The sequence below is a fragment of the Triturus cristatus genome, chromosome 7, assembly GCF_964204655.1.
Source record: "Triturus cristatus chromosome 7, aTriCri1.1, whole genome shotgun sequence".
In the NCBI taxonomy this organism is placed as follows: Eukaryota; Metazoa; Chordata; class Amphibia; order Caudata; family Salamandridae; genus Triturus; species Triturus cristatus.
In genome coordinates, this window is record NC_140590.1 from 1,346,159,759 (window position 1) to 1,346,182,338 (window position 22,580).

The window sequence follows — 22,580 nt, forward strand, 5'->3', positions numbered from 1 at the left end:
TTGTATATCATTGGATGTAGTTGGTGAGTGGAGTTTTATTGCTGGTCCTGGAATTATATGGCTCATGGATGGAATTGTATGGCAGCTCGTGGGCGAAGCCTGGTTGGTGGGTAGAGCTGTTTGGCTCTTCAATGATGAGGACAGGCTGTTAACAAGAACAGGCTAGTGGGCTGTGAGATCTGGATGGCGAGAACTAACATCCTAATAGTGGTCGCCAAGAGCCAGCTGTTGGGCTCTGATTCCAGGCTGCTGGGTTTCAATTTCAGGCTGTTAGGGTGTGATGTCATGCTGGTGACTTCATATACTATCCTGGGGATCCAGGGGTTACGTCCTCTAACTTGATTTGTGTGCCTGTAGTGATGGCTAGTCTGTCTTGAGGCTTGGCCTTTGTGTCCTAATGCTAGGTTAATTTATCCAGAAATGTGGCAGGTTGATGGAAAAGTCTGGGTGGTGGATGGTGATGTCTGGCCAGTGGGTGGTGAGAGCTGGTTTATGGATGGTGAGGTCTGGCCATTGTTTGAACGGCCAGGCTGGGGAGCTATGAACTGACTGACTGACTGGATGGTGAGCTGTTATATCCTTATAGATGGTGCCAAGATCCAGCCAATGGATTCTGATGTCAGTCTGGGGAGTTATGTTTAAGGTTCATAGGGTCTGATGTCAGGTTGGGGAGTTCATATATTAGGCTGGTGGAACCTGACGGCTGGGTGGTAGGTCCGGTGACATGGCTTTTGTGTTATGAAGCTGGGCTTCTGTGCCCTGAGATATGGCTAGGGGTGAAGTGGTATGACTGGTGGGTGAAGTGGTCCTTTTTATGGGTGGAGATGTCTGACAGGCATGTGGTGAGATCTACCTGTTTTCTTTACAAGACCAGGCTGGAGAGCTGTGAGTTCTAGGTCATGAGCTCTGACATCCTACTAGGGAAAGCAAACAAAACCACCTGGTGAATTCTGATGTCGGGTTTGTAGGGTCTGAGGGCTGGTTGGTATGTCCCAAGGGATAGCTAAGGTGTCCAGTGATCTGGCTGGCAAGTCCATTGGTCTGGTTAATTTATCGAGTGTTCTGGCTAATATGTCATGCTATACAACAAAAAGAATGGGTTTAAGAAAGGTTTACTGCATTCAAAACCATTTGTGTTGGCAAAACCTATAGGTTTTAAAAGACACCTCACCCACCATTCTAGTTGGTGGCATGCTTCATCATTGGGTTCCCACCTAGGGTGCCAAGTGCATCCTAGGTGTGCTTCGATGCCTAATTACAGTGGAGCATGTGTCTCCAGGATACCCCTCCTAGCCAGGAGTATTTTAATAGTGGGGTCCTGTGGCAGGGTTAAACAAAAAGGACTGCTGATGTCTGGGAGAAATAATTGATCTTCTGTATCCTTAATATCGGTATACATGTTTCAGCCAAATGGAAGTGGTTAGTAAGAGGCTTTCTTCAGGACCATGAGTGAAAGGCCCAAAATATTAGGCCTTGAGTGATGTGAAACCACACACAATAAGGTGTACTAAGTGGTGGAGATATTCTCTATATTTTTCTTAGGTGAAACTATAACTCACGTTTTTCACCTAACTCGTAGTACCTGTAAGAAAAGAGTGTGACACAATTATTGGTAATCACAACAACACAGTTGATTTTGATGCAGTGTATGATATAGTGCACATGTGCCCTGTCATCTATACCATAGATGGGTGCAAGCAAAATTAACATTTCTCCTTGCATACCACCTGTGTCTCAATTATCAGTCAGTGCATTCAAAGTATCTTATTGAGGACACGACAACTCTCTATCTGAGCGACTGCATATCTTTCATTTGTTTTCATACAAGTAATTCTTGTATGGCCCGTGATCTGGAAAGCGTGTGTCCTCATTAATTATTCCAAAAAACTACGAACGTTTCACTGCATACATCCTGGTGGTTATAGCTCAGTTTTGAGTCAGTAACCCCTTAAACTACAAATGTGATCATCTTGTTTAATTATCAAAAAAAACCTTTCTAGGCAGAGAATTGTAGGGAGTGTCTAATGATAATGATTTGTATTGTGCCAGGTTTTCTCTAAAGCTATCACCCAGCTTACTGTAAAGAACAAAGTAGTCGGAGGTAGTTGATTGAAGTAAGTTCTTTATTTGATTCGCCAACACAGCTCTGAACGTGGAGCGCAAGTAACTGCAGCTGCTTCAGGATCACCAGCTGTCAACTGTCATCCGACAGCTGGTGAGGTAAACAGTGATACGTGTCCTCGCAGGGACATATGTACACGCAATCTACTACGGTGTCCGCAGGGGGACACACGTACAAAACATAACACATCTTCCCCCGAAGGAACAGGAAGAGAAGAAAGGGAGAGAAAGAGAGAGAAGAGGAGGGAAGTGGAAGGAAGGAAAAAACTCAATACATTCCATTGCATAACAGAAGCTTAATCACAAACGTAATCACTGAGTTTCACCGGGGGTAACACCCTTCTACCAAACCTGCTGGTACTGACAAGGGGGGACTCATTGTGCCCAGGAGTAGGGGGCAATTCTCGGACTACCCTCTCCGAGTTGGTGCCTGTGGGGGCAGCACGTGCCACGTCAGTTGGGGTAGGTGCAACCGGGTTGGATGCCTCAGTGTGCGATGTGATATTTAACGACAAGAAGGGAGCTCGATGTCTTCCCTAAAGTGTGACTACAGGCACTGCCCCCTGCCGGGGAGGAGTGCCTGAATTGATACATTGATCGGGGAGCAATCGAGTCAGACAGTGCAAATAATTCTGCAATATTGCCCCAGAGTGGAAAAAGTCATTAAGGCTGGCAGAAGTGACGGTGCGCATGGCCCGAATTGCATTCTGCAAGCTATATATAAGCTAGATCCAAAATATTGGACTAACCCCATAACAGCTTGAGATTGCCTGGGGAATGTGATTCGCTTGCAGCTTGTCTTCTGAAAAGTTTTTGTTTATCTTTTGGTTCACCCCCTTGCTCTGCCTTGATATTTGCCTTTAGACCTGATGGCTTTACAGACCGCCTTTTTTTACCCTTTGAGACTGTAGATCTTACATTCCAGACTCTCAAGGTCATCTTTTTGGTGGATATCACCTCTCTGCTTTTTTGCAGATCTTTTGCAAGTTTCTTGAGGATGTGGTGGTGTTTTGTCCTGGCCCAGAGATTCTGCCCAAGGCTACTTCCATGCTTCGTCTTGCTCACGAGATTGATATGCTTGTTTTTGTACCTTTTCCTTCGTCTCCTGAGAAGGTCCTATAGTATGGTTTGGGTGTGCCTAGAAGCCCAATTTTTGTATTTGGACAGGGTTTGGGATAGCTGAGTAGGCCCACAAATCTATTCTTTCAGCTTTTGGATTCGATCCACTATTGTCCTAGCTGATTCTAAGGCTGGTGCTTCTCTTCCTAAAAAGGATTTCTAGCCTGTCTGCTTGGGTCTGGCTGCCTCTTAAACTGATGTGGATGGGGACCTCTCTTGCTGAAATGTGCTTGTTGTTTACTTGTGTCTCTTCTCACTTTTGTTAACCATTATCATTTACAGGTTTTGGAGGTTATGGGATTTTTTTTTGTGTGCGAGTGCTCAGTTCCATCCTGACTTTATCTTTTTGTTCTCAGCTAAAGTTACTGGTTCCTGAGCACTGCTGGCTTTATATGGCTTTTTTGTGTCCATAGGCCAGTATGCAGCTTTGGTTTTCCTCTAGAATAATAATCTAGGATGAGGGACAAAAGAGGAAATGCTATGGTTACACAGAAGTAAATATTGATTACTGGTAGTCCTACTTGTGATAGTTATTATATTCCGACCGCCTTCCTTTGGTTGTAAGAACCTGGTTAGATTGAATATGTCAGGGTGAATGATGGGAATACAGACCTATTTAGCACCCAGCAGAGCAAAAATTGGTTTTATTTAGAGTGTACATCTAAGATTTACTGTCTTTGAGAGGAAATAATCTCCTCAAGACTCACTGAGACGAAGATTAGAGAACTAACATCGATAAGGATAACTGCTAATTAATCAGAATATTGTTGTCTGGTGTTTACGAAAACCAATGAAAAACCTATGATGAGGAAGAAAAGGTTATTTATCTGTAATACAGGATTTCCAGCATGACTATCTTCATTTTATTCATACTAGGCACCAAATAGATTAGTCTGAGATACTCTAGTAAATGCTGAAAGAAATTACACACAGACATTTTTTATAGGTGATGTGGGCGTGCTTTGAATTGAAAGGATGTGGAACCAAATATCTGACTTGGCAGACAGCTTCCTTGCAGTTAAACCAGCGAAGGAGCTGAGGTGACCTCCTTGGCTTGTCCTAGTTTGAGAGAATAGCCTTAGCCCTGACAGGGTTAGGCTAGGGTTCTCCATTGTAGGCAAATTATTAAATGTCTATGTGGATTCTTACGTGAAAGTCTTGTCAATTAACCAGTTTTGAGCTTCTGTTTGATGACTATGACCAGTCTTTTTCTCATAATGACTCGCCTATCTGTAGGGTTATTTTTTATGTTTCATTTGATAGTTAAAGGTTGTGATGTTTTGTATACAATATAATAATGGCCTTTATTGGTTTGACTTTGTTGTACTAAGTATTGCCTTAAAAAGAAATAAAATTAACTGAACTGAGCTCTCAATTGCATAATAAGTATTCGTTGTTGTATTTCTTTGGGGGGTGGTAGTGTGTGTATGTCTGTGTGTGTCAATTTGAGAGAGTCCTAATAAGAGAAGGCTATGGTACCTCTTGGCATTGAAGCCGCACCGCTAAGTGGACTCCCGAAGTGCTTTCACCTCTTTACTCAGCGGACAGACACGGCAGACAAGCCACTACTTTTGGTACCCCACTGAATCCCTCTGGATCACCTTTGGACTCCAAGAATTTGTGGTGGCAGGCTGTCAGAGGCCTGTGCGTGGATCTATCCCCGAAGCTGACCTCGCCAGGCAACCCATGCCTGAGTCCGATGCTGTGGCGGTTGGGAATGCAAGTCTTCCCATACTTCGGCAACTGGGTACTGAAAGCGGGTTTGGCTCAAGCAGTCATGAACCACATCCAGATGACGGCCGACCTGTTAACATTGTTGGGCTTTTCTATAAATGTGCAGAAGCCACAACTGACTCATTCAGAGCAGCTCCCCCTCATTGGAATCATCTTGGATACAGTGTTTTTCTGAGCAGTCCTTCTGCCTCAATGAGTCCAGGACATTCGGGCTAAGAACCTGATGTTTCAACCTGTGACGTGGGTTTCAGTGAGAGTGGCTCTGAGGCTTCCAGGCCTCCTGGCTGCCTGCATCTTGCTTGCTGACTATGTCAGGTTGCCTGTGCAGGCTCTGCAGAGAACTGAAATCTTAGTGGGCTCATCAACAAGGCAACCTATCTGATTCTGTTCAGGTGTTGAAGGAGATTGAAAAAGATCTGCAGTGATGGCTGCTTGACCGCAGGTGCACCAGTAGCAGACCCCTCTCCCTACCCCACCCAGAGATAATTGTTGTGATGGATGCAGTGTTGTTGGGTTGGGGAAGTCATCTAGAAGAGCTGGAGAGCAGAAGACTCTGGTCTCCAGCATAGGCTCAACCCCACATCGGCTTGCTGGAGTTGCAAGTGATCCTTTTGGCACTGAAAGCTTTCCTCTTGGCCATCAAAGGGGAACAGGTGCAGGTGCTCACAGACAACACGACTGCCAAATTATGCAGCAAAAAACAGTGCATAGTGGGGTTGTACGTCCTGTGCCAGGGGGCCTTGCATCTCTGGAAGTGGCTGAACTTACAGCATATTTCCCTGATTGCCCAGCACCTGGCAAGATCTTTAAGTGCCAGGGTGAATTAACTCAGCTGACGTCATCTAGCGGATCACGAATGGCGGTTGCACTCAGAGGTGGCACAGGGCATATTCCAGCAATGGGGAGATTCCTGGCTCAATCTATTCAATACCACAGATAATGCAGTGTCCAAACTTTTGTGCGTTGGAGTTCTCAAGGCAGTTCTTCCCCGGGGACGCCTTCTAATAACATTGGGGGTAGGGACTCCTGTATGCTTTTCCGCTCTCCCTCTTCTGCCCAGAATACAGATAAAGATCAAGAGACACCGGCTCAAATCATCATAGTGGTACTGAGCTGCGTGAGGACAGTGTCGCACCCGGAACGTCTGGCCATGAGCACATGTCCACCGATCCCGCTGCCCCTTCGGCTGGACCACCTGTCACAGTAACAAAGTTGGGCCCTGCACCAGAGCCTGCACAATCTACACCAGAGTGTGTGAAATTCAGCAGCTACAAATAATGGCTTCTGATCTTCCTCCCAAAGTGATTGATATCATCTTGGCAGCCATGTGTCCATCCACTAAATCTGTTTATGTCAGATGCTGGGAGGATTTTATTGCATGGTAATCTGCTTGAAGCATTCAACCCCTGAATGCCCAGTCATCAGCTATTCTATTATCCTTTCTTTCTTTAGCCCAGCAAGGCCTTGCTGTGACAACTGTTAAGGGTTACCTTTGACATTATTACGTTTACCTGACTAGCCATCTGTGGCGACTGGTCAGGGATAGACGAGACTCGAGTTAGTGGTAATTGGGGTTTTATTGAGAGATATCTTTTTCTCTTAGTAGTTTCCAGTTTCTTTGTGTCCCTGGATGATGCTTCTACTGTCCGTCTCCCGGGTTCGCTCCCTCTCACAAGGCTTCTTGCTCCCTTGCCCTTTTGTGGATCGTCGCCGCCGGGTATCTCCACTCGGGAAGGTTGGGGCCCCAGAAGAAAGGAGATAAACAAAGGGATGTGTCAGGCGGTTGTTCTGCACTAGTGTACCCTAAGACCAGGACCGGGTGTGAGGAAATCCCCTAATTGGGTGAAGACGTGCACCACACTCGTGAAAACAACAAGGGGGTGAAGGGTGTAAAGTATTAAACAAACTGAAGGAATATACGGGAGCAAGGATCAAACAGGGGGTTATTCTGTTTCTCCCCTCGGCCCATCCAACCCGCCACACGATTCCGTACCTGTCCTAGCCACACTCCTCCCCTGGGAGTGTGGCGGGGCGCTTCGCGGTATCCCGAGCCTCCTGGCCTTCTACTGCCGGCTTCTCTGCTCTCCCGTCCGCATTCCTCCTGATCGCTTCTCTCCTCCCGTCCGCCGCTCGCCTCCTCTCCTCCTCTCCGTTCGTCACCAGTACTCCTCCGGGGATCGCCGTCCGTTCTTTGCTGGATCTCGTTTCCTTTTGACGTCGCTCGCGTCGTGACGTCACTCCGGGGCGTGTCCTTGATGTCATCAGGAGTCCAGTTAAAGGGCTCCTCGTCGTCCGAGCTGAGTCGTCTCTCCAGGGCAGGTGACGGAAGCCATTCTCCCTGCTGGGGGGGGACAAGAGGGGGTAAAAACGGTACGTGTACCCACCAGTCCCTAACATTTTTGGTTTCCGCGGCCCCTGCTCCGTCACACACCTTCCCCCCTGGATTCTCCCGTTCGGGGAGAGGGGAAGTCCGTGATAGGAAGTCTGCATTGTCATTGTCCCTCCCCTTACGGTACCGTACTTCAAAGGCAAAAGGTTGCAACGACAAGAACGATCGAAGAATCCGCTGTTTCTGGCTTTTGTTTCTGTACATCCATTTTTAGTGGAGCGTGGTCGGTGTACAGAATAAACGGTTTACCTTCTAGGTAGTAATGCAGTTTTTCAATAGCCCATTTAATGGCCAAGCATTCGCGCTCAATCGTGGGATACTTGACTTCCCGGGGAAACAGCTTTCTGCTCACATATAGTAAGGGGTGTTCCAGCCCGTCCACCCCGATCTGGGATAAGACCGCCCCTATCCCTGTATTGGAGGCGTCAGTGGCTACAATAAAAGGTTTGTTGAAGTCTGGGGAGATCAGTACGGGTGTGGTAGTTATGGCTTTTTTGAGGTCCTGAAAGGCCCGCAGAGCGGTCTCACTAGGGTGTGTTAACCTGCTGTTTGGGCTGCTCTTTAGGAGGAGATCGGTCAGGGGTGATGCTACCTCGGCAAACTGGGGAATGAACCGACGGTAGTATCCGATTAGACCCAAGAACCCTCTAAGCTGTTTCTTTGTGGTTGGAAAGGGGGTCTCTGTAATGGCTTTAACCTTTTCGGCCTGTGGTGCGATAACGCCGTCTCCTAGTACATACCCCAGATATTTGACCCTCTGAAAGGCTGCTTTTGACTTCTTGGCATTAATATGTAGGCCGGCCTGTCTAAGGGCATTCAGTATGACCGTCAGATGGTGGAGATGCTGGTCCCAGGTTGCGCTGTACACCACAATGTCGTCTAGGTAGGCAGAACTAAAGGAGAGATAGGGCTGGAGGAGGGTATTCATCAACCGTTGAAACGTGGCCGGGGCCCCATGGAGGCCGAACGGTAGCACCGTGAATTCAAATAAACCTTGATCCGTAGCGAAGGCTGTTTTCTTTCGGTCTGCTTCTTTCAAAGGCACTTGCCAGTAGCCTTTTGTTAGGTCGAAGGTAGTGATGTAGCTGGCGTCCCCTATTCTCTCTATGAGTTCGTCTACCCTCGGTATCGGGTACGCGTCGAAGGTGGAAATCTCGTTTAACGCGCGGAAGTCCATACAGAAGCACGTGGACCCATCCGGCTTCGGGATCATCACGATGGGTGACATCCATTCGCTGGTGGAGGGCCTGATCACTCCGAGGTGTAGCATGTCGGTTACTTCCTTCCGGATAGCCTCTCTCCGGGCCGCCGGGATTTGGTAGGGTTTTTGCTGGACAATCTTTCCTGGGACGGTTTGGATCCCGTGTTCTATCAATTGAGTCCTTCCTGGTTTATTGGAGAACATCCCCTCGAAGGGTTTCAAGGCCTCCGCCAGGTCCTGCCTCTGGGACTCTGTGAGTTCGGGATTGACAACTAGTTCTGGGAGCGTCGATTCACTAGGGTAGGGCGTGGGCACTAAATAATGGGCTGTTTTGGGTAGTGGTCCAACCCATTTTTTTAGCAGGTTGATGTGGTAGCTCTGCGTTTTGGTGTTCGTCATTCGTATCCCATACGTAGTGTCGCCTATCACTTTCTCCACTTGAAAGGGGCCCTGCCACTCTTTCGTGAATTTGCTACTGGTAGAGGGTAGCAGGACCAGTGCCCAGTCTCCCTTATGTAGTTTTCGCAATTTGGTTCCCTGGTCGTAGTATCTTTTTTGTTTTTCTTTGCTTCTCTCCAAGTTAGCGTAGGCCAGTTGCCGGAGTTTGCCGATCTTGGACTTCAACTGGTTCGTGTAGTCGAGTAGGGTGCAGTGATCCTGTCTCTCTTCGGTTTCCCAGGCGTCCTTCGTCATTTCCAGTAAGGAACGGGGTTGTCGTCCGTATAAGAGTTTGAAAGCAGAGCAGCCTAAACTGCTCTGTACTTGGGATCGCAGAACGTATAACGCTAAAGGAAGTAGTCTGTCCCATTCTCTTCCCTCCACGGCCAACATTTTCTTTAAGGTGCTCTTGAGGGTACGATTGTATCTTTCGACTAATCCGTCGGTTTGAGGATGGTACACCGACGTTCTCAACTGGTGGATATCTAGGGTGTGACATACCTCTCTCATCAACCGGGAAGTAAACGGAGTGCCCTGGTCGGTTATGACTTCTTTAGGAAACCCCACTCGGGAGAATAGTTCTATCAGTTTTTCGGCCACGCTTTTGGTGTTAGGTGTCTGGAGGGGGAAGGCTTCTACAAAACGGGTGGCATAATCCACTATCACCAGGGCGTGTAGATATCCTTTTCGAGTACGGGGAAGAGGCCCTATCAAGTCCATACCTACCCTTTCAAATGGGACTCCTATGATAGGCAACGGATGTAGGGGTGCTGGGGGAGGTCGATAGGCGTTCTTTTTTTGGCATGTCTCACAGGTTTGGCAATGTTGTTCAATGTCCCGATATATACCTGGCCAATAGAAGTGCCTTAAGACGCTTGAGGTGGTTTTCTCCCTACCCGCATGCCCTGCCGTTAAATGAGTGTGGGAGAAAAACAGGACCTGTTCTCTAAATGGCTGAGGGACCAGCAATTGTAGAGGGTCATCCTTCTTCCCTTCCCTATATAACAAGTCGTTCTGTATGAGGAAACGGGGAAATACGTCAACCATTCTGGTTTGGTTCTGATGGGCTTGCTCCCAGGCGTTGAATAGGGTTCTATCGTTGGACTGAGCAAAACGAAAACTCCGGTCTATGATCCAGGGGTCTGCTGCTACCAAAGCCGAAGCGGGTGTTTTCCTATATTCTTTCTGTCCCCTTAACTCGTCCCTAAACAGTGACAAGAACCCGGGATTGTCCACCCCAAGAATGACGTCCTCTGGCAACGTGTCTACCACCCCGACTTTTACCACCTGAGTAGAATGGTTGAGGGGTGCTATCGGGACCCGGGCCAAAGGGTAGGGCATTACGTCCCCATGGATTCATCTGATTTGGACTGTTTGGTGGTGCAGGTATTGGTGTGGAAGTACTAGGGCTTTCCTCACTACTGACTGCCTACAGCCTGAATCTAACAGGGCCTTTACCATTGTCTGATTTATGTTAACACGTACATAATAGGAGGGTCCAAATTCGGCGGAATACATCACTGTCTTTGGCAGATATCCGACCTCCATGGGCTCTTCACTCCTCTTCCTAGGACAAAGGCGGGCGGTATGTCCCCATTCCCCGCAATCGTAACATTGCGGTCCCCTTGTAACCGCAAAGTCCAGTTTACCGGGTTTTGGTCGCGCTATCTCCGGGAAGACTTTGCCTTTCTTTTCGGTGCGGTTTGGCGGACCAGATTTGTGGGGTTTCTCGTACTCCCCAGCTGTATTTCGGGGTTGGGCCCTGCTAAACTGGGTAGCCATTTCTATCGTTTGGGCCACCGATAAGTTGGGGTGCTGCCTTAGCCATCTCTGAGTCCCATAAGGCAAGGCTTCCAAAAATTGTTCCAAGCAAATCCGAGCCATCATCTCTTCTTTTGTACTACAGTCCGGTTGTGACCACTTTTCCGCGGCCATTTTTAGGCGGAAATATAGAGGTTTTGGGTTCTCCCCTACCATTCCTCTCTCTTTTCTGAACCGTACTCTATAGGCCTCGGCATCCAGTCCGAGGTGCTCAAGGATAACTTCTTTGATCACGGCGTAGGGAGTGGCCCCGGTCGGGTTGGCAGCTTGATAAGCCGCTTGGGCTTCTGCCGACAACAGGGGTGCTAAGAAGAAGGGCCACTTGTCCTCGGGCCAGCCACAAGCTCTGGCCGCCCTTTCAAAGTTCGTCAAGAAGGCATCAGGGTCTTCTCCCGTGATATATTTTTGCAGGGCAATGCCTGAGGGGTGAGGACTGTGGGGTCTCGTTGCGGGTATCCCTGACTCGACGGGGGCTTTCTGGAGGGCCTCCATGTGTGCCACCATGGTATTGTGAAATGACTCCTGGTCGGCTTGGGCGGATGTCATCTGACGTTCAACGGCCCAGCCAAGCTTTTCTTGACACTGCACCAGGTGTTGAATAAGGGCCTCCATCTTGTGGCAGATGGTGTGAGATGGTGAAAATCCCACTTCTGACACCAGTTGTGGCGACTGGTCAGGGATAGACGAGACTCGAGTTATTGGTAATTGGGGTTTTATTGAGAGATATCTTTTTCTCTTAGTAGTTTCCAGTTTCTTTGTGTCCCTGGATGATGCTTCTCCTGTCCGTCTCCCGGGTTCGCTCCCTCTCACAAGGCTTCTTGCTCCCTTGTCCTTTTGTGGATCGTCGCCGCCGGGTATCTCCATTCGGGAAGGTTGGGGCCCCAGAAGAAAGGAGATAAACAAAGGGATGTGTCAGGCGGTTGTTCTGCACTAGTGTACCCTAAGACCAGGACCAGGTGTGAGGAAATCCCCTAATTGGGTGAAGACGTGCACCACACTCGTGAAAACAACAAGGGGGTGAAGGGTGTGAAGTATTAAACAAACTGAAGGCATATACGGGAGCAAGGATCAAACAGGGGGGTTATTCTGTTTCTCCCCTCGGCCCATCCAACCCGCCACACGATCCCGTACCTGTCCTAGCCACACTCCTCCCCTGGGAGTGTGGCGGTGCGCTTCGCGGTATCCCGAGCCTCCTGGCCTTCTACTGCCGGCTTCTCTGCTCTCCCGTCCGCCTTCCTCCTGATCGCTTCTCTCCTCCCGTCCGCCGCTCGCCTCCTCTCCTCCTCTCCGTTCGTCACCAGTACTCCTCCGGGGATCGCCGTCCGTTCTTTGCTGGATCTCGTTTCCTTTTGACGTCGCTCGCGTCGTGACGTCACTCCGGGGCGTGTCCTTGATGTCGTCAGGAGTCCAGTTAAAGGGCTCCTCGTCGTCCGAGCTGAGTCGTCTCTCCAGGGTAGGTGACGGAAGCCATTCTCCCTGCTGGGGGGGGGGACAAGAGGGGGTAAAAACGGTACGTGTACCCACCAGTCCCTAACATTTCTGGTTTCCGCGGCCCCTGCTCCGTCACACCATCGCTCTTCTTTTTTTAATTTTTATTAGACCATGATATCAGTGTGAGACATTAATATCATTAACAATAATAAAGCAGAATACAATTCATTATTTACATACATACATACTTTTACACATACATATTACATATTAAGACAAGAGAGCCCCCAACTGCTCCATTTTGTAAGCAGAGCAGTACACTAGTACAAAGAAAGAAACAAAAGAGGAAAGAAAGAGAGAAGGAAGAAAAAAAAAGGGAATAACTGAGTAGATAGTACAATCAAAAGGAAGCAAGTGTGACAGATATACATATAATACTAACCAAACATCAAATGCATAAATCATTAATTTCCCCTTTCTTCATTCACATAGTCCGCTATAGCTCCCCAAACCTTTAACCTCAAATTTCTTCTCCGAGAACTCTTAAGAGAATATAAATTGTGCTCTAAACTAAAAAAGTCTAATAACCTAGTCTTTCACATTTCGAAAGAAGGAGATTCTTTCTGCAGCCATGCTGAAGTAATATAAACACATGCTACCGCCGTAGCCATAAAGATAATATATCCAACCTTTGGTGTGCCACGGCTAGCCATTGGTTCTTCTGCCAAGCCAAACAGCATGGATATCGGGGTTAGCTTGATTTCTACCCCAGTTACGGATGTTAAGAAATTCTCTATCCCCAAAAGAAGGGGGTGTAATTTGGTACATGCATAGAAAACATGAAGACTGCCAGCTGCATCGGCTCCACACCGGAAGCATTTACTATCATTAACACCACCCCACTTTAGCATCTTCAGGGGGGTATGATACAGATTAAAAATAGTTTTATAATGATGGTACCTGAGACTTGATGAGATCAATATTTCCCCTGCCATACTAATCGATCTCTGTATCAGACCCTCACCCTGCCCCAACCTCATTTCTTATCCTGCTCTTCCAGATCATCCCCTTGCAGTTCAATCAAATTCCCATAGAGACATCCTATTTTCTGTCTAGTTTTAATAACTTTGATTATATCCTTTTTCTCTATATCAGCCGGCTGCATTTTCCCGTAGCTGAAGATACTTAAAAAAATCTCTGTTTGATAGCCCATACCTTTCCCTCAGCTTTGCAAAAGAGCAAAGGTTATCTTTGTCATAAAGATCTCCAATAAACGATATCCCATTTAATTTCCACCTACTCATAATCATATCCCAGAAAATAGGAGGCAAAGGCAGTGTCGCATTAGTAGGAGTATAATAATTAATTTTCAAAATATTCAAGTACTTGCGAACCTGCTTCCAGATTTTAAAAGCTGCTCCTAATACCTTGAACCAAATCTTTTTGTAATAGCTTGGCTTGATTACCCTTAGAAAACAGCTTTCAGCTTCAGCCTCTAACAACATATGGAAAATAGATGGGGCATCAGCGGAGTTGTTCCCCTTTTCTCCGGTTATTAAAATGTTCATGTGCTGAAGAAGGGAGGCATAGTAATATAACATAAAGTTAGGGACCGCCCACCCTCCTCGAGATCGGGGAAGGATCATGTACTTCATCGCTCTCCGAGCTTGTTTCTGACCCCATATAAACCTCCCACAGATGGATTTTAAATTCTGCAACTGTATTCTAGTAAGCTCTAACGGAACTGTTCTGAAAAAGTACAGTACTTTAGGTAGAATATTCATCTTCAGTACATTGCAGTGCCCTACGAGTGAGAGATGTAAACACTCTATTCTCTCTAGTTCTTTCTCAATTTCAGTTAGTAATGGGTTCCAGTTAGCCATGACTAAATCATCTAGTGATGTTTTAATTTTGATACCTAAATAGACTGCCTCCTGGACAACTCTTGGGTGGCTAAAATCAGCCTCATTTGTACATATAATCTGCGTTTTTCCAGTGTTCAATTTGTACCCTGACATTGCTCCAAATGAGGCTGCCAGCCTTCCTATCTCTAGCAGCTGTTGGGGTGATAATCGCTACATCGTCCGCATACGCCAGGACTTTGTACTTTTCATGCTGGATCTGTACATTTATTTAAACCAGTAAAGGATTAATATAAAGTGCAAATAATAAAGATGAGCATGGACAGCCTTGCTGAGTTCCACGGGTTATAAGTACAAGTTCAGATTCCATTCCCATCACACATATCCGAGCGACCGGGAGTCTGTACATAGTTTTAATAGCATTAATAAACCCACATCCAAACTCTAGGCGGCCCATGACTGCCCATAAAAACTGCCAAGAGACACGGTCAAACGCCTTCTCGGCATCAAGAAGTATCAGTCTAAGTGGAGACTGATGTACTTTTGCTATATCAAAAAAAGTCACCACCCGACTGAAATGATTGACCGTGCCTCGTCCTGGGATAAAGCCATGCTGGCGTATGGATACCAAAGGGGTTATTACCCGAGATAACTGAGCTGCAAGTACTTTGGCATAAATCTGGCATAAATCTTGTCCTTTTTAAAAACAATAATGTTAGCAATATCCCATGATGCTGGGGCCTCTCCTTGTTGTGTGGCTTTAAAGACTGTCAACATTTCTGTTTTAATTTCAGGGAAAAAGACCTTATATAATTCTAACGGCAGCGCATCTGGCCCAGCTGCTATGCTCATTGCTAATGCATTAATTGCACTTACAATCTCCTCCTGAGTCATAGGCATCTCTAATTCTGCCCTATATTCCCCACTCAGTACCTGATTAAATCCATTTTGTGGTAAGCATAGAGCTGCATTTCATTCTGGTCTATCCTCCCCTGCATATAACTCTTGATAAAAAGATCTTAGGGGCTGCTACTATCTCTGTGGGACTGTTAACTAATTTCCCAGTTGGATCTTCTATTTACACAATGCAACGTTCAATCTCCTTGTTTCAAATTAGTTGAGCTAGGCATCTCCCAGCCGTCTCCGCAAATTCATAGCCTTCTCTCCTATAGGTTACATATTTAGCCACGATGTCTTCAGGCCCGGACTGGTGCTTTCGGGCACCGGGCAATCCCCCGGTAGGCTGGATGGGGTGGGGGCTGGTTTTCCAATAGGGGGCCGGTTTTGTGGCTGGGGGGCCGATTTTCAGTCCGACCGTCGTGGGACCGTGAGACTGTCTGACTCTCAGTCCGACAGACTGAAGTCAGTCAGACTTTCAAGTTCCCAGCAAAAGCAAGACTACTACTCCGACCGAGTCCGCTCTCTGAGTGCAGCTGCAGGGAAAACAGCAGCAAGCCTGATTGACCCGTGCAGTGTGCAAGTGGAACCGAACTTTCAGGAGGAGGAGGTGCCTCTGCGCAGCGCGCAGAATGATGCACTGACTCCTCCTCCGCCGCGTCTGCGCGCCTCTCTAGGGTGCGGCTGATGTCATCCCCGCATGCGCATTGGGCCTCGCGCGATTTAAACTGCGCGCCTGCCTGCAGCATCGGGAGTGACGACGAGCAGAGGTCCGCACTTCTTGATCTTTGGCGGCCATAATTTAATTATTTTATCCTAGGCTAGCCCGCCGACGTAGCCCCCCTGTGTCTACAGACTGCCACCAACAGCAGGTGAGTACGTAACGTTTTTCTGGCACCAAATTAATTAATATGACATTGATTCATCATGGTGGGTGGCACAAACAGTTGGCGGGCGTCGCGCCTCGTGCAGTGGTGGTGACGGGTGGTGGTCTCGAGATTCCATTACCGTGTATGCACAGCTCTGTCCTCTGTGTACATGCTGAGGCCTCTCGCCTGCTAGCGCCTTGTTTAACCTTCACTGAGCTACCCATTCCAGCTCAGCCTGAGTTGTGCGCTCAGCTTCTCACGGGACCTTCGCGGGTGCAGGCAATAAATCAAAATGTGTAATTATGATGATGAATCAATCATCATCATGATTACAATTTTTGATTTGGTGGCGCGCATGGTGCGGGCGGGCAGGCCGCGATTAAAGTAGGAGAATTTAACTAAGCTAATGCAACAGGCTGGCTGGCTGCTTTTTTCGTTCTCCTACTTTAATCACGGCCTAGGTATGGGTTTGATTAATATTAGTGATCAGCAGTTGCTGTAACTTTAAGGGATTGGGCATGAAATCTGTAGGCTGCACCGAGCTATTTTTGATCTTAGTTTGAGAAACTATTCAGTGAGATGCAGACACACTTTAATGTGGTAAATCACTGGCAGAGCTATGCATGAAACCTTTTTCCTGGGCATTTAATCTCACTGCTTTCCTTTGATCCATACCCCATGTCTAAACCTTTCCCATGTCAACTCCTCCTTTCTGTCCCTCAAAACTTACACCTGTTTGTATCTCTTCATATTTTCGTCTCCCTTTCTCTCCTTTGCCAAGTCTGTCTTACTCTCCCCTATTCAGTCTCTTCCCCCTTTTTTTCCTCTCTCTACCTCCGCTCAGTTGCTTTTCTTAATTCTCTTCCTCTTGAATTTATAGGGGTTCTTTCGTCTCTTTTCCCCATCTTTACCTCTCACTGCCTCCTGCTTCTGCATCACTGTACCTTCCTTCCATCTCATTGGCGACTGGTGGCTCGGAATTTCGTAGCTATTTGTTTCTGTTTTTACACGAATACAATGAATAAAATCGTGTTTCTGTGCCATCACAATACTTTTGCAATGTCTTCTCTCCCCCTTTTGAGCGGTATGTCAAGTCATACATTTCCCTATCTCGTTTACAATTGAACAGGGAACCCGCTGGCCGCACACAATAAATTAACTGATTGGTAAGGTTGGCAGCGTGTGATCGCGCACCAGAGCTTGCTCTCGGTTTGCCAAACAAGTGACCTACTGTATAATCAAGGCCCAGGAGGAGCGCTTGCACTGCTGCTGGTCCCCTGTGCGCACCGGTATTCTCCCTGTCTAAGGAGAAGCTCCAGTCCTCCAGGAGAGAAAACTGATAAATGCTGGAATTCCATAACGACGAGTACCGGCCCATTTAAAACACAGGTCATGATGACCAGTCGGCAGGGTTTCTTGACCCTAGGCCATCATTGTAGTACAACTGTACCCAGCGGTGCATCCTGTAAACCTGACCCCATGGTGTCCATTGAAATTGCCATATCAATCATGGGCCTTAGTGATAACTCCTAACAGTGAAATCTACTTATTTTTGACTAAAAACCGGAGGTAATCGTATGATCACACATTTGTTTTGCACTTTGAGGAGCAAAGGAAAGTGAGGCTGACAAATGTGATGTAAAAAAAGTTGTCTGTTACTTTGGATCTGCTGCAGTTTACAACAAGTTTTTTGAAATGCTGACTCGGAGGGGTCCAAGTTTGGTCCAGGAAGGCTGGATCCTTGGCTGGTGTTGGGATAAGCACAGACTGTGTAATGCGTTTCATTTCAGACTCGGTGGATGTGCATTTATCTCATGTCAATAACCTTTAAACGTCTCTATGACTATGGACCTTTTCGGTTAAGTGTTGCCTGCTGTCAATATTGGGACGTGCTCTGTCTAGCATGCATGTTGCCCCATAGGTGGCTGAAGTGGAGCCAGTCGGGGTGGAGAGCCTACTTGAGTGTGGGTAGCAGTGACTTCGTTTGGAGAGCCGATCATGCAGAGAATGAGAAGGCTACTGTGATTGCTGCCTCAGCCTCTCGGGACTGCAGGGGGATGGGGGGGGGGGGGGGCAGCCGGGGCCACCGAAAGTAAATCACAGTCCCAATTAAAAAATGTTTAGATGTTTAGATTACTCCTCTCAAAATCGGAATGGTTGTATTAAAAATGCAGAAATGGCTGCTGTGTTGTGGTCGCAAATTAAACTCAGAAGCCACATAAACGTGATTTGCCTCAGTAGTTCAGCTGGTGGGGAAGAAAGATGCTTGTGCGACCAGATACCGTACGGTGGCTGTAATAATGGCAGGCCAGGCTTAGACATACAGGTGTTTCACTGCGTAGAAGGGGTGGGGAATGAGAGATTGGGAGGTAATGTGTTTTTGTTAGTGTGTGAGAGCGAGACAGAGGTGCAAATCTGTGTTTGTGTGTGACAGCGAGACAAAGTATGTATGTATTTACATGTGTGCAAAAGCCATATTGTTTCTGTTCGTATGTTTGAGTGGGAAGCAGAAACACGCATACACAATGGGGGTGTGTGCGTGCAAGCGAGAGTGTGGGTGTGAGAGAGAAGATTAAGGGGAGACTGTGTGTGAGAGGGAGAAACAGAGAGAAATACGAATTGATTTTTTTTCGTTCTTTGGCTAGGGGGTTAGTTTACCTCTGTAAATACCCTTATGTCACCTTCCACATTCTGCCTAAAGTGGTATTGAAAAGTGTGCCCATACCCTTAAAATAGTGCAGCACATGAACCTACAAGCAGTGTTTTTATAGTTACACACGGTTACATGAAACGCTTCGACAGCCACAGTCCCCAAATGTGAAGTGTATGTGTGTGGGTCTTCCTGGGAGGTCGTGCCACTAGACAATGCACACACTGCAGGAGTGAAAGCGACCAGAGAATGTTTACTAACATGGTGCACTCCATGAGACTGCATGCAGTGTTCACTATTTTGATATGAAAACGTTTAACAGCCAGACATGCCCCCAAACATGCAGTCATGAGTTGTCACTTCAAAGCAGCTGAACATATGTACTTATCCTTCCTTCTAGAACAACTATGCCATAACAGAGTGGCCATGCATGTGATTGCCCATGTATAGTCTTTGTGACATGTCTTGTTTGCTGTGGGTACCCGTTTCTATCAGAGAAACCACAAAATGGTCTGGCAGGCATATGGGAGAGAGAACTGCCTTCCCAGCAATTCTAGCGCCTACACATTCTAACTTCTACCTGCTGCAAGTGCGTTTTTTGCTGAGAACGCCGCCCAACCAAACTCCTGGTGAAAGAGCACACTGGGGGAGTGGGTGGAGGGGGAGCTCATTCGCACTGCCTTCTACATCTATAGAAACGCAGGGGCCATGCCCTGCTGCAGGCTGGAAGGTCTGCTGTCACGCGCATCTGTTGGGCACACGGTACTGCGGACACATTCAAAGGTGTAAACTGTACACAAGCACTCTCGCGCCTGCCAGTACAAATCCCCGTGCCAGGGACTCTGCTCACTACAGAAGATGGCTTGAAATACCGCACCTCCAGCCTGCGCAAGATCTGACTGACCCATCCACCTTTCGATGTCTGTAATTGTGGCATGGGAGGAGGGGGGGCACTCTCTCCCCACCGCATATCTGATGGAACCTCGTGCATATAACGAACACCCCAGCGTGCCCTGTCCTTACAGCAGGGGTGAGCCTGTTTTTGCCAATTCACTCTGATCCCACGAGGCACACAAGTCAAACTGTGATCGCTTTGGCAATTCTGACAAAATAAAATAAATGGCTTGTATTTTTTTTCTTGCATTGTGAGCAGCCCTCCTTTTAAATGTACCTTTTTAGAGAGTGGCTGCCTGACTGTAAACCCAGCAGGTACAAGCAAATCTCCTTAAAAAGGAGGGGGGTTCCCGCTATTACCACATTGCCACTAATTAATCTCCAAAACGCCTCTCGCAAGAGTAGTAACGCAAGATCTGGGCTTGGCGCGTGTGCTCGCCGTTGTGTTCAACCAGGACTTCTCAGTGATGCAGACGTGACCTCAATTTCCTATTATCTCAGGTGCATTACATATCTTATAAAAGGTGGCTCCACCGGATACACCCATCGCACAATAACGCACTAGCTGGAGTTTGTGAGCCCACGGTTGTGCCGATTCCAGTGTATAAAACATCTGTATGGTCTAGAGCGCCTTATTCGTTTTTATAGCAGCTTTATATTTCCTTGTCATATGAATGCATTTTTAATGCCGGCGTTCCTGGAATATTGAAAACCTAAAACACAAAAAAGAACTATGTTTTGGAAGGCACACCTCTTATATTTCGTAGCACTGTCCCTGGACAGCATGAAAAGATCTCATCGGTTTATTTTGATTGCAAGTTTCATCTACATTCAGGGGAAGAAACCACAAAAAGGCAAGTACAAAAGGGTCAGAGACAAAGAGAAGGGACCGAGAGTGAAACAAAAAGCGAAAATCAAGGTGGAAGAGAGATGAAAGTAAGAAGAAAAGACAAATGCGGACAAAAAAGGGAACAGTGTGATCGCTCTCGCGCCCTCTCTCTCTCGCGCTCTCTCTGGCTCCATCACGCGCTCTCTATTTATCCCTCTCAATCTCTCTCTCTATACCTGTCCCCCTATCGCTCTGTCACTCTCGCCCCCTCTCTCCCGCCCCCTCTCTCTCCCTCCCTCCCTCGTCCTGATGTTCTTTAAGGTCATCATCTACTATTTACTGTGCTTTGAAAGTTGATACAATTTGAATATGTAATGAAAAATGTGCTGTAAAATTCACCATTTTGGTCTGTCGTTTTCCCAAATTTTCTTGGAGACCATGCCCCCCCCCCCCCCCAACCCCCCCCTAGTGGCGGTCGGGCGCGCTCGCGACGCGCCGGACGGGGGCTGGTCTGGCAAAATTTGCCAGGGCTGCTTTCAGTTCCCAGTCCGGCCCTGGATGTCTTTGGACCACAATAGGTTAATCTTCGCCTTACAGCGAGCTACATTGGCTTGTGCCACTGGGCTTACTATTTTATTAATTACACATTGTGTCAAACTATATAGGGCCTGCTTAAGCTCATCATAACGGACCTGAAAAAAGATATTTTGCTGTTTTTACTTATATATACAAAAGCTCAATATTTCCCCCCTGAGGCCGGCTTTCAGTGTGTCCCACACTACCGCGGGCGAAGACGTATTCCTGTTTATCTCAAGAAAATTCCTAATCCAATCCCTGATATAAAGTACAAAAATGTCATCTGCCTATAATTTCCGATCAAACGTGAAGCGCCTCTGTGGCCGGATTAAGCGTTGTATTGATAAGTCCATCACCACCGGACTGTGATCCAATGTGAGTCTAGGAAATATTTGAATTCTAGCCATGACAGCCTGCCCTCTGGAAATAAATAAATAATCGAGTCTGACCTATTTATTATTGGGGCAGGAGAAATATCTAAATCCTGGATCAGGATATCTATTTATAAACCATGGTCGCAGGGTTAGGCAAGATGGAGGCCGCAATCGCGGACGAGTGGGCTGACTCTCACCTCGAGCTACACTCCCCCCACTTACCTGCTATTGTTCCATTCGGCTGCGGCTGGTGGAGGCTCTATGATCCGGTGATGCTGTGGAGACTTGCGTGGGGGCGACACGAACAGCAAGCGGCATTTTGCTTCAAGCAGCTTCTGTGTTTGAGGCTGCTGCTTTCCCAGTCGTGGCTGCAGCCGCCAAGTTTAAATACGGCCACAATGCCGCCCGCAAGAGGAGCAAGATCTGGCCGCGGGGCAGGCACAGGAAAAAAAACACATTAGGGACTACTGGAGGAGAGACTCAAAAGAACAGCTCTTCAGTACGTGGCCGAAAAACCCTACTGCCAATATTTCTCCCACAGACGGCCAGGAAGACACAGGCAACTATGGCTCAGGCAGACGTTGTTGCTGGTGGTGTGAGCCCCCTGCTGGACAGAAATGTATCACACCAGCTTACTGTAGCTGAAACACTCGGTGGCAAAGAGGTGAGCAATGCGAGCGCTGTGAAGGCCTTAGTTAGGAATGGGGGAGGCACAGCTGATCCTGGGTCTGGAAGCCTTGCAGGGGGAATCTTGTATGATGGAGCTTTGGAGGGGGCTATCATGGTCGACCCCCGTATGGAGAAAGAGGACCGTGGAGTAATAAAGGGAGGCAAAGCGACTGCAGAGAGAACCCCTAGGGGGGAAAAAGGAAAGGGAAAGGGAGAAGTGGAGAGACCGGTGGTGATAAGGAAGGATCAAGCCGGCAGTACTGATGTCAGGGGTTCCCTGAATGAGGTGGATTCTGGAAATAATTTCTTCTCAATGTCAGACCCCTCAAATGATCAAGCGATGAGAGCTTGACAGATCTGAAAAAGACTCGACAGGAGAACTTAATCAGAATGATGGCAGTGAGCTAAGTAATACTCACCCTGAGAAGGAGGTTACTGGGGCCACAGGAGGCGGACCCTTAACTAGTCCTTTTACTGTTTGAAAGCAGAAAGATTACGGAAAGACATTTCGAACAGAATCTAAAGGGCCCGCGGGTTCATTGGTATGGGACTACTCCTTTTCACCTAGTATTGAATGCGAAGAAAATATAGTTGTGGTCAATCCAGGGGCCATGGGAGTGGAAAATACAGAAGAAATGTTGCTCTCTATCATTTATAAAACTCTCATGGCACATAGGGAAGAGACACGGACAGAGAGCCTCAGGAC

The 22,580-nt window shown here is 47.4% G+C and overlaps 2 protein-coding genes across 2 annotated transcripts in view; both read right to left on the bottom strand.

Annotated features, from left to right (window-relative positions):
• The window catches only part of STX17 (syntaxin 17), a 90,305-nt gene extending 68,482 nt beyond the window's left edge, over positions 1-21,823 (bottom strand). The window contains exon 1 of the mRNA XM_085619000.1: positions 21,428-21,823. The gene's annotated coding sequence lies outside the window, so the exon portion shown is untranslated. The remainder of the gene's footprint in view (positions 1-21,427) is intronic.
• LOC146812034 (uncharacterized) overlaps positions 5,474-22,580 on the bottom strand; it is a 95,959-nt gene continuing 78,852 nt past the window's right edge. Inside the window, exons 6-7 of the mRNA XM_085615120.1 lie at positions 11,955-12,302; positions 5,474-7,315 (exon numbers count right to left, since the gene is read on the bottom strand). Of these exons, the coding sequence (XP_085471246.1) occupies positions 6,872-7,315; positions 11,955-12,302 (792 nt within the window). The 3' untranslated portion in view covers positions 5,474-6,871. The remainder of the gene's footprint in view (positions 7,316-11,954; positions 12,303-22,580) is intronic.